Raw genomic sequence first — 20,231 nt, 5'->3', positions numbered from 1 at the left:
AGAGCTTGCAGTATCATCTCCACCTGCGAGTAAGTCCAAATTTGAGATGATTGAAAAAAAACAGAACTAAGAAGATAAGCAAGCAATTGCTAAAATTAACAATGATTACTCCCCCATTCCCAGTCAAAGCAGACAAAGCGAAGTATTTCACAAGATTTTATGCAGTGTTGTTTAGTGTGTCTAGTGGAAAGAGAATAAAGTGCAAAGAGTGTCTCCATTTTCTAGAAATGTGTCACTTTGAATGAGACATCCTAAAAAGTAAAATGTGTCATTTTAAGTGGGATGGAGGAGTACTACTTAATAAATGCAGCAGTTTTAATGTCCAATGGACTGTGCACTCAATGATTGTCGAAATCAAAGTTTTGTGTTAAGCTTGTGATACATCACTTCAGCAATAGTTAGCTCTTTACTTTACTGATAGATGTGGTAAAATTAGTCACAGAAATGCACCCACTTCGATCACTATTTACTTGTTATAAGCACACTTTGGAATTCTGAACTGAACCTTCAGTAAATAACAACACCATATTGAGGAAATTTCCCATTTCACATAAGAGTCAAGAGATCCATATATATTTTACCTTGTCAAAGTCCTTCACAACTTTAGCTTCCATAGAAGAATTCTCTTCATACTCCATCCATAATTCCTTAATCTCCTGAGCTGCAGCAAACATATTACAGCCAGCAAACTAGTATAAGAGCATGGTAAATATCACATATATTAAGTTCAAATAGAACAACAATGGTTTACCAAAATTTCTTCTTACCTCTTTCACCTCCTCCAAGTAGTTCACACATTTTCTGCAATGCTTCTTGCTCGTGTCGGCTCTTTTCTTCCTTTGGAACCCCATCAGAAGGAGTGATATCACCAACTATAGCTATACACCGGAATCAAACATGAAATCTTGCAGTTGATCAGAAAGATGCTAAAAAGAGATTTAGATCATCCCACAATACAAAGCAATGCTTGTTAGCCAATCCTTAAAAAGTTTCTTTGCTCCTCCTGAATGCAACCAAAAGCATCCACATTTTCTGATGCAATCTATTCCTAACACATATAAATTGTAAATTATAATACTACATACTACATCCCTCACCTTCAGCAATGTCATGCACAATAGCCATTTTTATACACCTGAGATTCACGAGGTGGTACAGGTGTAAAAATTCAAAACACGACATAGTACATAATAAACCACATAACTGAAATTCTAAAAAAAACGCTCACTTCTCACGGTTGACGCTAGGATTGTCGGAAGCTATAAGCGCCATTAATCCCATCCGATACATGTGATCAGCTATCGACTCTGGTTCCTGAACCCCCCTTTTTACCCATCCTGCTCGCTTCGTCGCCTAGTAGGATTGCAAAAGGAGATCATATTTACGCTAATAGATCCAGTTAAGCAAATTTAGGTGATAAAATGATGCATATAGCAACATATCCATGTAATAGGTAACTCTTCCCTAATCCATGTGTATCTCCTTCAGACTTCATGTTTTCACTAAAGAAATTCCAACGATCTACTTCCCTTCATATCAAATTGAAATCACATTGCAATCTATTTGGTTGTTGATTATAAATATCAGATCTATTTGATAATTCATATGCAACATGTTCTATTAGAATTTGTATAGAGCAGCAGCCTTTCCAAAATTCCAACACAGCCAGATCATAATAGAGGTAAGCATTCTAATCTACAATGTTTTGACATAGTGAAGAAAGGAGATAGTTTCAATTCCATCATACAATATACAAATTTGAGTACGCATTGATTCAGGAATTCAGAAACGGATACCTTGAGACTGTGACAAAGAGTGAGAAAATCGATGGCGGCGGAGGGGAAGGGGAAGATGGCGTTGATGACGACGACGAGAAGAGAGGTTGAGCAGCCATACGCGAAGACGTTGAAGCGGCGGTGCAAAGAGGAGCGAAGCGGAGGTGAGTAGCAGGGATAGAGGAAGATGGAATGAATTTGCATATCACTCTACTCATTTTTCTTTTTTTTTTCTTCGATTGTGTGCCTAATTTCTGTTTCCAGAAATATGAAGCAAATTTAATATTTAAATCGAATATATCATCAAATACTCCATCTTTCCCTAAAAAAAAAAGAAGCAAAGTTGCAAACCAAATTTAGATATGAGAAATTTAATGATAAATTGTGGGTTGGCCAGTGGTTCTAAATTTCAAATATTGCTACTACTATAGAAAATGAAATTAATATATTTACGAAAAAATTTCCTACAGTATTTTGATTGCCTGCCCGTTATTTGTGTGGAGCCAACAATATGGGCCTCCAGAATTTTATAAGTGGGCTGGCCCAAACACAAGCTTCAAGACTCCCTTTTTAGCTTAGGATAATTACTTTTCTCTCTTTATTATTTCAGTTATACTATTGTTTTATTTATTTATTTATTTCCTTTCTCTAATATGAGAATTTTATCAATTACACATAGAACTTACGGGTGATCATATCATTTACAAATGAAACTAGTAGTTTTTATGAACTGCCGAAAAAATATAAAATAGTAATCATTCGTTCCCAATTAAGCTGAGTCATATTTCCTTTCATTTCATTTTTTGATAAAAAAAAAATATCTAATCACTCTTGAATTATTCCATCACATACTTTACTCACTCTTTATCTTTACTACTCCTTCCGTTGGCCATTATGAGTCCCGATTTACCATTTTAGTCTGTCCACTATTAGGAGTGTCTTACCATTTTAGTTTGTCTGCCATTAGGAGTGTCGGTTCACTTTTACTATAAATGGTAGGTACACCCCACTTTCCACTTTTATTATACTATACCAATGTTTTATTAAAATTTGATAATAAAAGGGAATATTTAATACTTCCTCCGTCCATGATTTAAAGAACCCTTTTGCCATTTTGGTTTGTCCACAATTTATAGAACTATTTACTTTATTCTACTTTTAGTTTGTGAACCCCACATTCCACAACTTTTTAAATTCATAATTTAATACTCCGTATAAAATAAATACTTTAAATGAGTATGACATTCTATTCACTTTCTCCCTTTAATTTTATTCGCAAAGTGAAATAATCAAAATGGCTCATATAGCATGATGGACGGAGGAGGGAGTAATTTATTGTGCATTTACAAATGATGTGTCTCTCCAAAATGGGCAAATGATGTGTCTCTCCAAAATGGGCAAATCCCGTGTGTCCACTCAAAACAGTTTCCACGCGTATTCATTTGTGGTCTCCCACTATATATTATTCCCCCCTCTCCTCCCCCTTTCCTCCTTAGCAGATGTAACCCAATCTCTCTGCATCTCTTTCAGGATTTGGATCTCTCCTCTCTCTCTCTCAATCATTTCCTCCCCCATTCCATATTCCCAGAGAGAGAAGAGACCTCCAATCCCAACTAATAATTTAAATATAATACAGATCCAACCTTGTTTCTTCTGATTGACGAAATAATACGACAACAATGCCGTCCATGTCCGCGGAGGAGCTGTTCCTCCCCTCCACCCCTGGCAAATTCAAAGACAAATCCCACCGCCATTTCCACCGCTGCTCCTCCTCCACCAGCACCTTTTTCCTCTGGGCCCTCTTCCTCCTCGCCCTCACCGCCGCCTACCTCACCTTCCAACCCTCCGCCACCAACTACTTCACCACCGCCCCCCACTGGGAGACCCACCTCCGCTCCTCCGCCCACATCCACCGCCCCAACGGCTTCTCCGTCCTCGTCACCGGCGCCGCCGGCTTCGTCGGCTCCCACGTCTCCCTCGCCCTCAAAAAACGCGGCGACGGCGTCGTCGGCCTCGACAACTTCAACCACTACTACGACCCCGCCCTCAAATCCGCCCGCAAACACCTCCTCTCCTCCCACCACATCTTCATCGTCGACGGCGACATCAACAACGCCAAATTACTCGCCAAGCTCTTCGACATCGCCAAATTCACACACGTCATGCACCTCGCCGCCCAGGCCGGCGTCAGGTACTGTTAGTATGCCTTGTTTGTCATATCCCGGCACAGAACTCTGTGAATCTGAATTATATAATACAATCTGCATCAGGTATGCCATGGAGAATCCCCACTCGTACATCCACAGCAACATCGCCGGCCTCGTCACGCTTCTAGAAGCTTCCAAGTCCGCTAACCCCCAACCCTCCGTCGTGTGGGCCAGCTCCAGCTCCGTCTACGGCCTCAACGAGAAAGCCCCCTTCTCCGAATCCGACCGCACCGACAAACCCGCCTCCCTCTACGCGGCCACAAAAAAAGCCGGAGAGGAAATCACGCACACATACAACCACATCTACGGCCTATCAATAACCGGGCTACGCTTCTTCACCGTATACGGCCCATGGGGGCGGCCCGACATGGCCTACTTCTCCTTCACCCGCAACATCCTCCAAGGTAAACCGATCACGGTATACCGAGGAAAGAACCACGCTGATTTGGCTAGAGACTTCACCTACATCGACGACGTCGTGAAGGGGTGCATTGGATCGTTAGACACGGCGAAGAAGAGCACCGGGTCAGGGGGGAAGAAGCGGGGGCCGGCGCAGTTCAGGATATTCAATCTCGGCAACACTTCCCCCGTGACGGTGCCGATGATGGTGGGGATCTTGGAGAAGCATTTGAAGATTAAAGCGAAGAAAAATGTGCTCGACATGCCTGGAAACGGCGACGTTCCGTTCACGCACGCCAATATTAGCTACGCGCACAACGAGTTCGGGTACAACCCAACCACCGATTTGCAAACGGGTCTGAAGAAGTTCGTTAAATGGTATTTATCGTATTATGGTTACAATCACGCCAATTCTGGGAACTGATTATTTTTTTTTGATAAACGGAATGAAGGAGAGAAAAACATGGGAAATGGGTAAAAGGAAGGTAAATACATTCTTTTCTTATCTTCTTCTTTTTGAGGAATTGTGTATGTATCTTTTTATGTAAAAACCTCATGTGGTTTTCATCAAGTTGTCGGCATCGCTGTTATTTTTAAATTACAGCATTTTGATTGGAAAAGAATGTTAATGTGTAGTTGCCGTCGTTTTTACGTAGGGAAAATTAGCTTGTTTGGTGAAGTGGACAAGAGCTAAGTAGAAGAGAAAAAAAAGAGTACAATCGGAAAAAAATATGAAATGGCACTAATTTAGGCATATATGGGAATAAAAATAGTAAAAAATTAAACTAGCGTTTAGCATTTTTCAATATCTCAATTTAAGAGTCGGGTTGGAATACTCTATAAATGATAATAGGTCTTATATTTCACTAATTTTTTCCTTTGCATTTCTTAAAACTCGTGTCAAACTTAAATGAGACTCTTAAAGTGAGACCGAGAGAGTAGTAGTGTTTTTTTTTTAATAAATTAAGGATTATGCCCTTTCATAAGGCCATCCGCAATGGGGCGGACGATGGCAAGCCCGATGGCGCGCATCGTCCGCGCCCGCCATCGTCCGCCCCATTGCGGGTGCGTGACATAGGCCGCGGACGATCGTCGCACCCTATACTAAGGGCGCGGAGTATAGCGCGGACGATGTCCATCGTCCGCCCCATTGCGGCCTACGCGGACGATGGCCGCGGACGATAGGCCATCGGCCGCGCCATCGTCCGCCCCACTGTGGGCTACGCAGACGATGGTCGCGGACGATGGCACGCATTTTTGATTTTCTATTTAAATCTCGTTTCTCATTCATTTGTACATATGAACATATCGACTATCTCTTTACATATTCTCTCTCAATATCCAACCAAAATGAATCTCGGCGACGACACCAATAGTTCTAGTTCGTCTGAGTCCGGTAGTTCGACGTCAGAAGCATTAGATGCAGCCGTTGAAGAGGCCATGGCGGCATGCTATGCGGCAATGCAGCGCGAGGGGGAGGCGGCGGCAGCGACGGCTGAGCAAGTCCATAGGCCTATTCGACATAGGACGTATGTCCGACGCGACCACCCGGAAGCTCACAGACGTCTGGTTGAAGACTATTTTGCCGATCAACCACGATGGGGCCCGACTGTTTTCCGCCGCCGGTTTAGAATGTCGCGGTACCTTTTTCTCAGCATTGTTCGGACATTGTCTTCACGTGATGAATACTTCACATTTCGGGAGGACGGCATCGGCAAACCCGGCCTTACACCATTGCAAAAGTGCACGACTGCTATTCGTCAGTTGGCATACGGCACCACGGCGGACCTTTTTGACGAGTACCTCCACAGCGGGGATTCTACAGGCCGCGAGTGTCTGAAGCGCTTTTGTCGGGGGATAGTAGAGGCCTATGGCGACACATATTTGAGCAAGCCGACTGCCACTGATTGCCAGGGTCTGATGCAGATGCACGAGACGGCGCACGGGTTTCCTGGGATGCTCGGGAGCATCGACTGTATGCACTGGCAGTGGAAGAATTGTCCGACGGCGTGGAGAGGCCAATTCACAAGTGGATACAAGGGCAGCCACCCGACGATGATCCTCGAAGCCGTCGCTGACCATCGACTCTGGATCTGGCATGCTTACTTCGGCGTAGCCAGATCGAACAACGACATTAACGTCCTCAACTCGTCCACCATCTTCACCGAGCAATGTAACGGCAACGGCTCGGCCATCGAGTTCACTGCCAACAGACGCCAATACCATATGAGGTACTACCTGGACGATGGCATCTACCCACGGTGGCCAGTTTTCCTAAAGACGATCAGCTGCCCAATTGGTGAGAAGAGGGTTTTATTTGCGCAAAAGCAGGAGTCGGCGCAGAAGGATGTCGAACGGGCATTTGGTGTGCTCCAATCACGGTGGGCAATTGTGAAAGGGCCGGCTCGTTCCTGGTACAAGGAAGTCATCGCCGATGTCATATATGCGTGCATAATCATGCACAACATGATAGTCGAGAGATGATGGCAGAAGCATCTCCGATTGGAATGAAGATGACCGTGCATCTAGCTCGTCCGGCACGTCGACCGAGACACCCGATAGAGGGTTACCGTTAGGCTTCAATGAGGTTCTATCTAGACAGGCCTCAATGCGCAACCAACAGGATCATGCGCAGCTCATGAGCGACATGATTGAAGAAGTGTGGGCTCGTAACAGCCGTCGCTGAGTTTGCATTTTTTTAATTCGCATTGTAATGTATTAATTTTTATTAAATGAAATGAAGTTTTTGAAATACGTATTTTAATTTATTAAGTTTTTAAAATTCGTATGGACTTTGTAAATATTAAAAAAATGATGATGTGGCGCGCCTTAGGGTGCCCCACTGCAGATGGGGAGGTAGGAGGATAAAACTGATGACGTGGCGCACCTTAGGGCGCCCCACTGCTGATGCCCTAAGTGAGAATTATTTTTTATGAGATTTGAGAAAATGATGTTTAAAAAGTAAATGGAAAAAAGAATAAAGTAAGACATGAATAAAATAGAAGGGTAAGGAATAAAATAGAAGGGTAAAGAAAATTAAGTAGTAATTGTGTTATACTCGTATCATTTTGCTACAAAGAGAAATGATTCACCTTATATCCAATGTTAAAAAAAAGAAGAAATATGGATCGCATATGGGAAGAAAGAAGTGTTAAGTAAGCGTTCAATTAAGCGCATGAATTACAATTATTGGTCGCTTTAAATAAAAATAGAATAATTTGAAATTTTTTGATGGATTCTTATGTGTTGCTCCTTTTATTTTGATATGAACAGTTAACATAAGGGGTGATACATTTCACATGGCCAGCAGATTTGGAAATGATTAATTGTTAAATTATACTTTAATATTAACACATGTGCATACATATAGTTTATTTAGAATATAGTATAGTGTAAGTTTTTACGTCAAAATTGAGGGGGCCTTACATGAATTTCAAATAGGATAAATGTAAAATGCTTCATTCATATTTTAATTCATAATTGTCATTAAAATACAAGTAGTACTTAAATCAAAATTGGAAGTTACAGAATATGTATATTCCATTGTTTTCGTATAATAACATTTTTTGTGAATTGGACACGGGGAATATAAATAAACTGTACATATTTATGAATTAGGGATGCATCATGCAAGAAGCAAAAAAAAAAGGAAATGTAGTTGGGAGAAAGGGAGTGGAGGGATTGTACGGAATAAAATATGTAATAGAGGAGGGGTACAATCAACAGTAATGCAGCGTGGGACAGGGTGCATGAATTGCGGCTAAAGAGAGCCTTAGGCCCACCAACACGTGACACTCCTCTCCAGCGAGACACGGACACTTGTGTTTGTCTGTACCTGCCGACACTTGCTAGGTGGGCATCAACAATATACTCCCCCTAGACATGCCCACCGGTTCCGGTTCCGGCGGTTAACCGCCGAACCGGAACCGGCGGTTCCGAAACCGGAACCGGAACCGGCGCAATATTCCCGAACCGGAACCGTCGCAATTCGGTTCGCGGTCCGGTTCAGGTTCAAGATATTTCGAACCGGAACCGTCACCGAACCGGCGGTTCGGGACGGTTCGGAACCGGCGGTTAACCGTGGAACCGCCGGTTCCGGCGCTTAAATCGAGGCAGGGGATGGGGGCCGGTGGTGATCTTCAAAACCGGTCGAAACCGCCGGTTTTTCGGCGGTTAACCGGCGGTTAACCGCCGGTTTAGTGGCTTTCGAGGCGGCGCGGAGCACGAGGCGACAATGGAGCAGCTTTTGCAGACGGTTCGTTGACCGAACCGGCGGTTTTATTTCGGAAACCGGCGGTTTTGGCCCGGAAACCGGCGGTTCCGCCGGTTCCGGCGGTTTTCCGCCAAAACCGCCGGTTTTGTGAAAATTCAAATTTTTTTTTTTTTTTAAATTTCAAATTCGAATTCTTCCATTTTCCCCCTCATTTTTTTCTATAAATACCCCCCTCTATCCTCATTTACATTCACCCCACTCTTGTGTTAATAAGAGTTTCTCTCTTCAATCTCTCAATTCTCTCTCTTTGTCTCCAATTTCTCATTTGTGCTATTGTGCTTCCATTTAATTACGCAATTGCTACTCTTATTACGCATTGTTATACACTTATACAGTTATACTTGTTCCCGTAGTTCTATAAGTTGTCTTTCTTTCTCAATTACTAAAACAAAAAAAAATATATTATTCCATATTTCTACATTTCTACATACCATTCCAATATGTCTTCATCCCGAGAAGGTCGTGTTGATAAGGGAAAGGGAAAGGCCAAGAGGCCATCTCGGAGATCCGTTATTGATGAAATTTCTCAAATGAACATGGATGAGTGGCAGGTTAATATTTATTATCTACTAATTTCATTAATTTTGAAATATGAAATTAATGTAGCAATACTCTTTTGAAATATGATCACAAAAATGCTCTTAATGTGATGTCTAGATTTGCCGTTATGAAACATTTTCCATTCAATGCTTTTGATAACGATGCTTTTGAGTCGAGTATGCGGCAAGTATATAATGCCGCTGCAAGAAAATTGAGTCGAACTTCAATGACGCGAGCCGTTGTTCGACAATGCATGGAAAAGAAGGCGCAATTAGGTACGTTTATTATTAACTTAGGGCATAAAGTTTCTATTTGTTCTGATGTGTGTGGACTGATTGTTTTTGTAAAAATTCGTATATGGGCATCACGGTGCATTTCGTTGATCACAGTTGGACTTTAAACAAACGTTTGATTGCATTTCGGGAATTTCCCGCACCACACACTGCACAAGCAATTGCTCAATTGATCATTCAAGTTTTGAATGAATTTCAATTGATCAATAAAATTTTTTCTATTGGTTTTGACAATGCTAGCGCTAACACTGCTAGCATAGATGATTTAATCAGTGCATGTTCTCCTGTTATTGATGGTAAATATTTCCATGTGCGATGTATTGCCCATATTTTGAATTTGTGTGTTCAAGATGCCATCGATTTGTGGCAAAAGTATGTTGATCCTATTAGAACTGCTGTGAAGTTGATTCATAACAAAGCTCCTATTGGTAGAGCTTGGAAGAGATATTGTCATGGTAAGCAATGCAGGTACACCAACTTTCGTTTGGATGTTTCAACTCGGTGGAACTCGACATATGATATGTTGGAGTCGACTTTGAACCACATTGAGTATTTATGTGATTTTTTTAGAAGTTGTCCTCATGTTCCTTCTGATTTGATTTTGATACCCGCTTGTTGGGACCACAGCATGGATTTATTTCGATTATTCCGCGCTTTCAAAAAATGCCACTGTTGAGTTATCCGGTGTTTATTATCCTACTTCTGTGCGCGTTTTGGAGCATTGCATGTATGTGGCAATTGGTTTTAAAACTTGTGTGAAAAATACTCAATTCGTTGAGTTGAAGGCTATTTTGTTTTACATGGTTGAAAAATGGTTAAAATATTTTTCACGTATTCCAAATGTGTTTTTGATTGCAAAATGCTTGGATCCAAAGTGGAAGTTGCATGGTGTTTATAAAATTTTAGACATGTACTATGGTTGTTTGCACGCTTTGGATTTTTCTCAACTCCGCGAAATGGGCTTGACAAGAGGAGAATGCTTCGAACTAAGTATTCCGGATGTTGATGAAATCAAACATAGGTTAGATAGTGCACTTCGTTCTCTCTACGCGGAATATGAAATGCGGTATAACACCGCTCACCAGGTACGTGCTCCTCCTAGTCCTTCTACATTTGATTTTGGTGGAGGGGATTTTTCCAATGTCATGATCGATCCCGACGTAGTATCACAATTGCAAGATCTATACGGTACTACAACCAATAGGACTAGAGCGACTAGTGAATTAGATATATATTTGGAATCGCGCTCTATTTTTCAAGATGCAGGTCCTCCTACTCAACAAATTGACGTCCTTAATTGGTGGGGAACACATGACAAAGAGTTTCCGATACTCTCCATCATGGCTAAGGAGATATTCGCCGTTCCCGCTTCCACCGTCGCCGTTGAACAAGCTTTTAGTGTCGGCGGTTGTGTCCTAGACGACAAAAGGAGCAATCTCTCCGCCAAGAACATGGAAGCCACTATGTTACTTGACGATTGGGCAAAGGCGGACATGAGAGCACAAGAGCCGGATTTCGACTTCCGTGTAGAGAGTGATGGTGAAGAATTTTCTTCCGATGGCGATGACGAGGTCAGAAGCGATAGCACTCAACATTAGCAATGAGTCGACGGGGGCGGTGAACGGCGAGCACTGCCGACCAAAAAGGTAAGCAAGGTAAGAGAACTACGTGGGCTTTGATTCCTCAATAAAATTGTGGATACGTAGGCACCTCAACTTAAATTTGAAAAGTTTAACTTCGAAAGTTTAAGTTGAGCTCAAGCCCTTTTCAATTTTTTTTTCCCCCCTATTTCATAGATCATTCAGGATGCGGCTATGTTGTACTTGAAGATCATTAAAATATATTCCCCATTTGATAAATATCAAATGCGGAATATATTTTAATGATCTTCAAGTACAACTTAGCCGCATCCTGAATGATCTATGAAATCTTACCTTGGAATCAACCTTTTTTTCTTGCAAAATGTTGCCCATTTTCTAAGCAAACACATATCAGCACGCTATATACACATTGCTGCATTTCTAATAGGGGCAATTTGATCTTCCAAAGCAATCAATGCATCTCGAACACACATAGTCAGAACATTATTCAAGCATCTAGCATGGAAAAAATCAGAAAAACTATCTATTAGTACTAATTTTTTCCATGCTAGATGCTTGAATAATATTCTGACTATGTGTGTTCGAGATGCATTGATTGCTTTGGAAGATCAAATTGCCCCTATTAGAAATGCAGCAATGTGTATATAGCGTGTTGATATGTGTTTGCTTAGAAAATGGGCAACATTTTGCAAGAAAAAAGGGTTGATCCCAAGGTAAGAGAACTACGTGGGCTTTGATTCCTCAATAAAATTGTGGATACGTAGGCAACTCAACTTAAATTTGAAAAGTTTAACTTTGAAAGTTTAAGTTGATCTCAAGCCCTTTTCAATTTTTCCTTTTTCCCCCCCATTTCATTTTTTTTTAAATTTACCTTCCGAGTCCGACGAGGCGACGAGCCGACGCCCGACCACACTTGTAAATTATATTACATTGTTGTATGTTGTTGTATTGTATACTTATGTATTGTAAATTGTAATGTATCGTTGTCCGTTACAACTCAAAATCAATAAAATTTATTTCATTTTCTCCTTATTCGTCTTATTTGTGCTTGAATTATGCATTGTCTTGTTCCGATTTGTTGTATAAAGACAAATTTCAAATTTAAAAAAAAATAAAAATAAATAATTGAACCGGCGAAACCGCCGGTTCAAAAACCGGAACCGCCAAAACCGCCGGAAAACCGGCGGTTCCGAACCGGAACCGGAACCGCCCGGTTTTCGAACCGGAACCGGAACCGTGAAATAGCCTCACGGTCCGGTTCCGGTTCCGCTTCCGCCAAAACCGGAACCGGCGGTTCCGAACCGGAACCGCCGGTTTTCGAACCGTGGGCATCTCTAACTCCCCCCATTCCACTACTCCCTTTTCGTCTATTAAATGTTATCCAAATTTAACTCAGCACTAATTTTAAGAAATCTGAAGAAAAATGAATCGAAAAAGTTTTTTATATATATAGGGTAGTGATAAAATGCAAACTCTATATATTGTATAAACTCCAAACTCCTCAACACAGTATCAACACAATGTAAAATTTAAAGATTTTGATGTCAACACAATATCAATACAGTGACAACACAATGTCAACACAACATTGGAAGGACTTGGAAAGAGACGAAAACGTGATTAGAATACGGATCAAGTTATATGGAATGATAACCGAACCGGTCGGACCAGTTAGCAAATGTCGTTGCCACTTAATCAATGCAGTCTTGCTCTCGCTCTTTCTTCCTTACCAAAGTAATTTGTAAACTCCCAATTTTGCACTACTTTAACAGTAAAGCGGCAAGTTCGGGGTCGATCCCACAGAGAAGTTGGTGTGTTGAGTGTGTGAGTAGTGAACGTGGGGGGGGGGGGGGTTGGCTGCTGCCACGCTTTAACTTGGGAGTTTTTAACTACTGTTTTTACTCTAGGCAGAATTAAACTAGCTAGCTTGATCAACGGAGATTTAACTACTGGGTTAAGTAAATTGCCGGTAACAGCGGAAAAGTAAATGCCAGGATGAAAACGAAATAACTTTGCTTAAACTAAACTGAGAGCAATACAACGTGAAATTAAAACTAATACTTCAAAAAATAAGAAAACAAGTAAAACCGAGAAGAATCTCGGCGGTTAATTTAGGAATACGCCGACAGAAAACAAGTATTCTGCAGCACTTCTTTAATTCCCCTTTCTAACTACGCATTACTTTATCTAAGCTAAGCTATTCTAGAGAACTGGACTAAGCTAAACTAAGCTAAACTAGACGGAAAGTAAAGGATCTCCCCTTCTTGTGATGGCACACCCTCTATTTATAAGCTCGATTCGGCCTCCAGCTGGATAACGATCCTGACAGGGAATATTCGCTCATGCTGAGAATGAGCGGCTCATTGATTGCTACGTGCCTTTCTTCTAGAATGACGACGCTTTTGAGTAACAGATTCATGACTCAGGTTCGTCCTTGCATCTCATAAGCTAGCACGTGTCCCCTTCTAGAACGTTGTCCTTGATAACAGAATGGTGCGCCACATCCAGCTCATTTCCTCACGTGTTCTTCTTCTAGAAGCCAGCGGTCCCCGCCTAACTGCTTGATCACTCCCCCTGATCAACTCCCCCGATTCTTGGCCTTTTATCGCCTTTTGTACTTGCTTGATCAGTTTGGCCTTGCTGCCTTGGTCATGTCGCATTCCTGCACATTTAACACTTGTTTTGCGCGATAAACCGATCAAGCATGGCACATTTTACCCTTAAACCGATGCATGAAATGAGCATTAACAAACTGCTCACACTTAAAACATACTTGTCCTCAAGTATAAAGAAAAAAAGAAAAGAAAAAAGATAAGGCAAATTTCAGGCATGGTTTACTTATTTCACAGGTAAAAGAAAAAACGAAAACAAGACTTCAAGATAAAAAAACACGTATTCACATGTATGCATTAGACCGAATAATTTTCCAACAATCATACCCGAGGTCGAGGTCAATCCATTTGCCAGTAGCTTGTGTTCCTTCTCTTTCGCTTTTGCTTGATCAAGGTGTTAGCTTGTCAAGATTGCTCAATTTAAAAACCACTGTTGGATTCACTCAGTCACTCATTTCTCACCAGAGATGTTAGGACTTGTTCACTCGATGTTGCCATAAATTTAATACTTTGAATCGGACTGCACAAGATAGTTCCTTAAGGTCTTTGTTTTGGGTTGTAACGGGGTTCAAGGGTAGTAACGTAATAGGGTAGGGTCCTAGGGGTTCTAAGTTTAAAATAAAATTTGTAAATTAAAAAGAAAAATCACATGAGTCAAAAAGCCAAAGATTTGACTAAACTCACTGGATCAGATTTGGGATATTTATTTCTTCCTCTGCTTGATGCTCATTCTTGGTCAAATTTCGACCTTTAGCCTTATAACTTCCGGCTTATTTCCTGACTTTTGATTTTCTGGGCCAGGTTACAACTATTTCCTGCCCTTTTTTCTCAAACCTTTTCTTCATTTCTTTTTATATGATCAACCCGATTGTCTAACTTGATCAACCCGGCTACCCTTCATTTCGACCATTCTATCGCTATCCCCTTTTGTTTCCCTTGACAAAATTCAGCTCTTTGACCCTCTTTCCTCATGTGATATGAAACTTTGAATTTGGTTTTAAGGCTTCAAGGAATGGGTAAGAGTGTATGGACTCAACGTGGTTAACTAAGGGGTGCCTTGATTAGTGAGGCGGGTTTGTGGAACGAAGGAAGAAAATGGCTCAAAAGGCTAAGTCCTAGTGCCTTTAGTCCTTACTACTTGTGCAATTGTCATCTCAATATTAAAAGTCAGCCTCTCGTAAAGTTTCCTTTTGTAAAAATAGTAGAAAGTGTTCTACTTTTGGCTTATAACTCTCATATAGAGAGGCTTCACAATTGGTTTAGAAACTGAGCGTTTCCATCATACTTGCGTCGTTCAAATTGATCAAGTTTTTGCAATCAAGTTTTTACATGTGAGCATACTGAATCCTTTTTCTAACTCTTCCAAAAAGTAATCAAGTCTTCCAATTATCCAATTTCATGCATATTACCTATTTTATTACTAACTGGAATTTGTTATTTTTGTTAAATTTTTAGCATGTATGATTCTACTGTAACTAACCCGTCCCCCTCCCCACTGCATATGAACTCGTCCTCGAGGGACTTGATGCAGTGGAAAAAAGGGTTAGGCACAAGCAACGGCACAACAACAAACAAGGGAAACTTCTCACACTTAGACCAGACACTGGGCTAAGTGTGAGACAGTGCCGGCGATCAACACATGCTAATAAATATATAAACAACAACAAAAGACACATAAAGCGGGCAAGCAACATATAGAGCAAAAGCGAGCATGCATACTTTCTCACACTTAGACCCAAAACAGGTCTAAGTGTGATGCGGAATAGAATGACAGTTATACATACCCAAAAACAAGTTAAAACTAAAATTGTTTTGAAATTAACGTGAGCTGAGATGGGGGGTTGTACTCAATACTTTCCGGGAGGATTATTGGGAGAGACTGAGGTGTGCTTGAAGGAAAACGGGCGCTGAGACGGAGGAGAGCGTGTAGAGGGAGGTGGTGGTCATTTGGCAGGGGTCTGGTCTTGGGTAGTTCCCACCATCCTGGCTAGCAGAACCATTGAGCATTTGAATTCTCCACCAGCTGCATCAATGTCTGCTCCACTTGGAGCTTCCATTCATTGTCAGTGCTTGAAGCCTCCTCCTGTTCCATCCTTGGAGTGGGCGCCTGGTGTGTATCCTCTTCTTCTCCATCGGCAAGGTTTGCTGAGGCCTCCTCTAACCTTCTTCTTCTCTGGGGCTGGCTTCTTTGCTGCTCCCGCCGGCCTGCTGCGTAAAACTGAAAATTTCCTCCCTTCGTCTTCTCTAAAACCCGAATTCTAACAAAGAAGTCAAGGTCAAACATTTCAGGACTAGGGCAAAGGACGGGGCGTCCGACTCTTTTCACGATCCAGTTCCTCCTCAGATAGGTCCCGAGGAGGTGACAGATGTTTAAATGGCGGGCAGCATGGGTAGTCATCTGGTTCATGGAATATGCCAGCCAGAACCCCAGGTGGACTTTCCTCTGTTCTCTCATGCTCCACATGAAATAGAGCTCAGCCAGAGTGAGGATCGCCAGTGTGTTTGCTTGTCCGAGGAGATTGGAGGCTAAGTAAACCTAGGCTAGGCGGAGGACAGGATCAGCAATAAGATGTCCTCTGGATTCAGAAGTTCTGAACGTAGGGTCGCGTCCTCCGCATATTGCCTTCCAGACGGCTTGCTGATCGAATTCTGGGTTCCTCTGAGGGAGACCGATATCACGCCCAACCCAGACCCGGTCAGCCACCTCTTGTTCCGTGTAGAGGCCCATCCGGATAGAGAAATCGTTGAGGCTCATTAGTTGTTCTTGGCCAAAGACCCTGAAGGAAACACTCTCTTCGTTCAGGTCTGAACTTCCTATAAAGCGGAAGGATTTGAAAAACTCCTTGGTTAGGTCCTCAGGCACAGGGGCCTCATCGACCTCTAGCAACCATTCAAAACCGATGCCGACAATGTAGGCTGAAAACCTCTCCTTCATTCCTATCTTCTCCAGGGATGGCTGGTGCAGCATCTTTCCCGCTTTTAACTTCTTCTGGGAGGTCGCCCTTTGGTGCACCTCCTTCTGTATCTTAGGATCATCGAACTCCATCATCTGTTGGCGAAGAGCTGGGGTCAACACCACATGCTGAGGAGAGTAGGCGATGGAAGGAGAGGTTTCAGGCTTTCCTTGTTGTCTCCTGGTCGTTCTGGTCCAACGCAATTCCTCTCCAGTCGAATCACTGCCCTCATCTCCTGGTTGTGGGGAAGCGGGCACAAAAGCATCTGCAATGGTGACCTCTGTGTCAGCGGGGCGGCTTCTCTTGCGAGTAGGGAGAATACTCTCTTTCCCCTTCCTCTCTCTTCTTTCCCTCGCCAGGCTGCCCTTGGTAGCTTTTTTCTCCTCCCCCACTTCCTGGAACTGAGGCTCTTCTGGTTCTTCATCCACCAGCCTCCGTACTGTGCGCGGCTTCTGCACCACTGTTCCTTCCTCACCTTGTGTTTTCAGGTTTTAAGCTACCTCCAGGAGCCGATCCGTTGTCATACGCCGCGTCTGACGACGTAGCGGTTCCTCTTCCTCCGTCTTCCTATAGTCGAACAACCGGCGGAATTCCTCTTCCTCTTCACTGTTGATGCCGCCGCCCTCAGTCAAATGCGGCTTATGGATCGAAGCGGAGCCGCCACCGCCTACTGGCGACGGAATAGCGAACGGCTGTCCATAATCCTCCCCCAACCCTTCTTTATCGGCGGTGTCTGCGCTACATTGCATCGGCTGGGTTGAGGACGAAGGTGAAGGTTGGATGGAAGATGGTTTTGGTGATGTAGGAGAACTAGGTGGGATCTTTGGTTTAGAGGATGAAGTAGGATTTTTAGACCGGGAAATCCCAAGTCTAGCCTTGAGTTCGGCGTATGCTGCTGCATCGTCCAACTCGCGAGGTATACTCAGGAGGACTTTATTGAGGTGCCGTAGGGTTTCTTTATCTATTTCGGGACTTGGAGTAGCGGTGCTGGTTTGTCGTGGGGCGGTGTTTGGCGTACAAGAGTTAGGATTTTCTTGACGAACTTGGGATGAAGTTTCCTGGTCGCCACTGTCGTCTCCGGCACTGGGGGATGATGAAGGAGTGGGAATTTACTTGATAAACATTTTCACTCGTAATGGTGATGACTGCTGGTGGAGAAAATGTTCTAGGCAAGGGTTTGAAATTTGGATCGGTGTGGGGAGAGTAAAAGGAATGCACTGTAGTCGCTTTTGGTTGAAAGTGAAATACGACCCTGAGATTCTGCCTATTATACTGATACCACGACTGTTGGGATCTCTGACGGTTGAGATCTCTGCGACTGTTCACGCACGGGCGCGCCTTTTTCAGAGTGCCAGCTGGCTTAGCTTCTCTGATACGCTTTCTCCCTCTCCCTAGGACGTCCTTTCATTTAGACAGTTGGCGTAGCCTGACACCTCTCTAATGACTGCATATGTCCTATCACCACCTGCCCCTGATTAAGTAAATCACTGTGGCCATTGGTTAGCCCTCGTTGCACTGATCAAGTGGTCAATTATATCCAGATGAAAACTCAATAACTCCACTTGATCAGTTTCTCACCTCTACTTCCGTCCTTTAACTTTCTAATAAAAACTAACACAAGAAAAACTATTTACACTAACTATAAGGACTTGACCGGGTTCCCCTAGGTTGTCACTTGATCAATTTAATGGATTTAAAATTTATTGTTTGATCAAGCAGACTACCCAGGAGTACCCGATCACTCCTTCTACCTGCTCACTGGTTGAGATTGGGGAAAGGTCAGTAGAATTTCTTCCACCACTCCAGCTTTGGTCTTGTCTCTGTAGGGCTCAACCCGATGACACTTCACATCGAAAGAGAACGAATTGGGGGTGTCTCCTTGGTGTGTGTTTGCCTTGATGGTTTCAGGATCTGCCCATTCTGAATTCCGCTTTCTGGTCATCAACTTGATTTGATACTGGGATGGTGGCTTTTTTTGCTCATCGATGGGCTCTTCCTTTCGCGAGAAGAGGTCGGTCACTTCTTTTTCCACCGTGGCTGGATGCGTGTACTGATTTGGGTTTATCCTATTCGGGTCTACTGTTTTCCACTTGACCCCTTCTTCACATGTCCTTAGTTTTTTTTTCGATTGTCCTTCCTTTTCCTACAGTTTTGCCAATGCAATGGCTGCCTTGTAGGTGCGGGATTCTCCTTCAGCTCTCTTCTTAACAAGCCAGCTTGGTCAGGTGGTTTTTCGACTCTCCCTGGTTGAACAATCTCTTCTGACTTGACTGGCCGTGATTGCTTGCAGAAGTCCATAATTGCTCTTTCAAGGCCTTGGTCATCCATTTCCCTAGTCATGGTTGCCTTGAACCAGTCATCTGCTTCACTCTTAAGCTTTTCACCATTGGTGGAGTTAGATGACGGTTTAATGAAGGGTTCCTTTTCTAGGTACTTTCGCTCCCAAGGTGTGATAGTGTCTGCTGATTGAATGCTCTCGCTATCCTGCGACTTCCTCACAGCTTTGTCAATTTCGAATGTAAGCTGTTCTTCATTTAAACTTAGATGTATCGTCCCATGGCGAACATTAATGACTGTGCTAGCCGTAGATAGGAATGGCCTTCCCAAAAGGATTCCCACAGGCTCTTCTGCTCCTGGCTCTGTCGTCTTTATGACGAAGAAGTCGGCGGGGTACAAGAATTTGTTGACCTTGACGATTTCATCTTCCAGAACTCCCTCGGGGTAAATGCAAGACCCGTCTGCTAGCTGTATTTCCATATTGGTTTCGATAAGCTTAGCATTTTACAGTTTCTTGTATATAGAATACGATATAATATTGATGGAAGCCCCTAAGTCGCACATTGCGTGCTCCATTTGAACGCCTCTGATGGAAATTGGGAGCGTAAATACCCCTGGGTCAGTCCTCTTTGGTGAAAGATCGCTCGGTTGGATCACACCGGTCACATTTTTCTCTTCGACCATCCTCCCCTTCTCAGCAACTTGTTCACGAGTGTTAGGCTCAAAGCCTTCATTATGATTGAGTCTAGGTGTTGGAAAACTCGCAAATGAGCTTTGACAAACTGTTTCTGATTTCAGAGAGACTGTATTGACATTTTCGCGCCCTGTAGGTTGCTGCACTGTGGCTGGGAGCATTCCCTCATTCCCTCTCAGCTCGCCCAATGACATGGCTACCTGGGACAATTGCTTTGTAAGCATTTCGAGTGCAGCCCTCTGTTCTTTCTGAGTCTCTTGTATTTCTCGCATCGCTTCTTGGGGCTGATGCGGGATCATCACAACTTCAAATTGCTGTTTGTTATATCGCTGATTAAATCGACCTCCTCCATGACCTTGCTGATAGTAGCCGGAAGGTCCATACTGCTCTGGCTGGAAGTGATTCTGCGGGTTTCCTCTTTGGTACTGCGGGACATAGTTCACCATTTGATCATTTGGTTGTCTTCCCTGGTTGCAAAACTGAGGGACTTGGTGCTGGTACCCCCACTCTCCTTTCTGTTGTCGGCTTGACCAGTTAGGTTGTCCTCCACTTGACCAGTTCCCTTGAGGTCCTCTTGACCATCCTGCCTGACCGCCCTGCAATTTG

The 20,231-nt window shown here is 43.1% G+C and overlaps 1 protein-coding gene and 1 pseudogene across 1 annotated transcript; one reads left to right on the top strand and one right to left on the bottom strand.

Annotated features, from left to right (window-relative positions):
• Positions 1–5: 5 nt before the first annotated feature.
• On the bottom strand, positions 6–2,113 carry LOC121791981 (annotated as a pseudogene).
• A 1,147-nt stretch (positions 2,114–3,260) lies between these two features.
• LOC121791982 (UDP-glucuronate 4-epimerase 1-like) lies at positions 3,261–4,905 on the top strand. The gene is made up of 2 exons (XM_042189777.1): positions 3,261–3,966; positions 4,046–4,905. Exons 1-2 carry the CDS (start codon positions 3,455–3,457, stop codon positions 4,803–4,805), a joined length of 1,272 nt encoding a protein of 423 aa, XP_042045711.1. The 5' UTR covers positions 3,261–3,454; the 3' UTR covers positions 4,806–4,905.
• Positions 4,906–20,231: the final 15,326 nt, after the last annotated feature.

Source organism: Salvia splendens, unplaced genomic scaffold, assembly GCF_004379255.2.
Source record: "Salvia splendens isolate huo1 unplaced genomic scaffold, SspV2 ctg988, whole genome shotgun sequence".
Taxonomy (NCBI): domain Eukaryota; kingdom Viridiplantae; phylum Streptophyta; class Magnoliopsida; order Lamiales; family Lamiaceae; genus Salvia; species Salvia splendens.
This window is presented reverse-complemented; position numbering and strand designations above follow the sequence as displayed.

Coding starts and splice junctions, on each gene's coding strand:
- LOC121791982 (XM_042189777.1), top strand. CDS start 3,455: ATGCCGTCCATGTCCGCGGAGGAGCTGTTCCTCCCCTCCACCCCTGGC. Junction 3,967..4,045: donor GCCGCCCAGGCCGGCGTCAG/GTACTGTTAGTA, acceptor AATCTGCATCAG/GTATGCCATGGAGAATCCCC.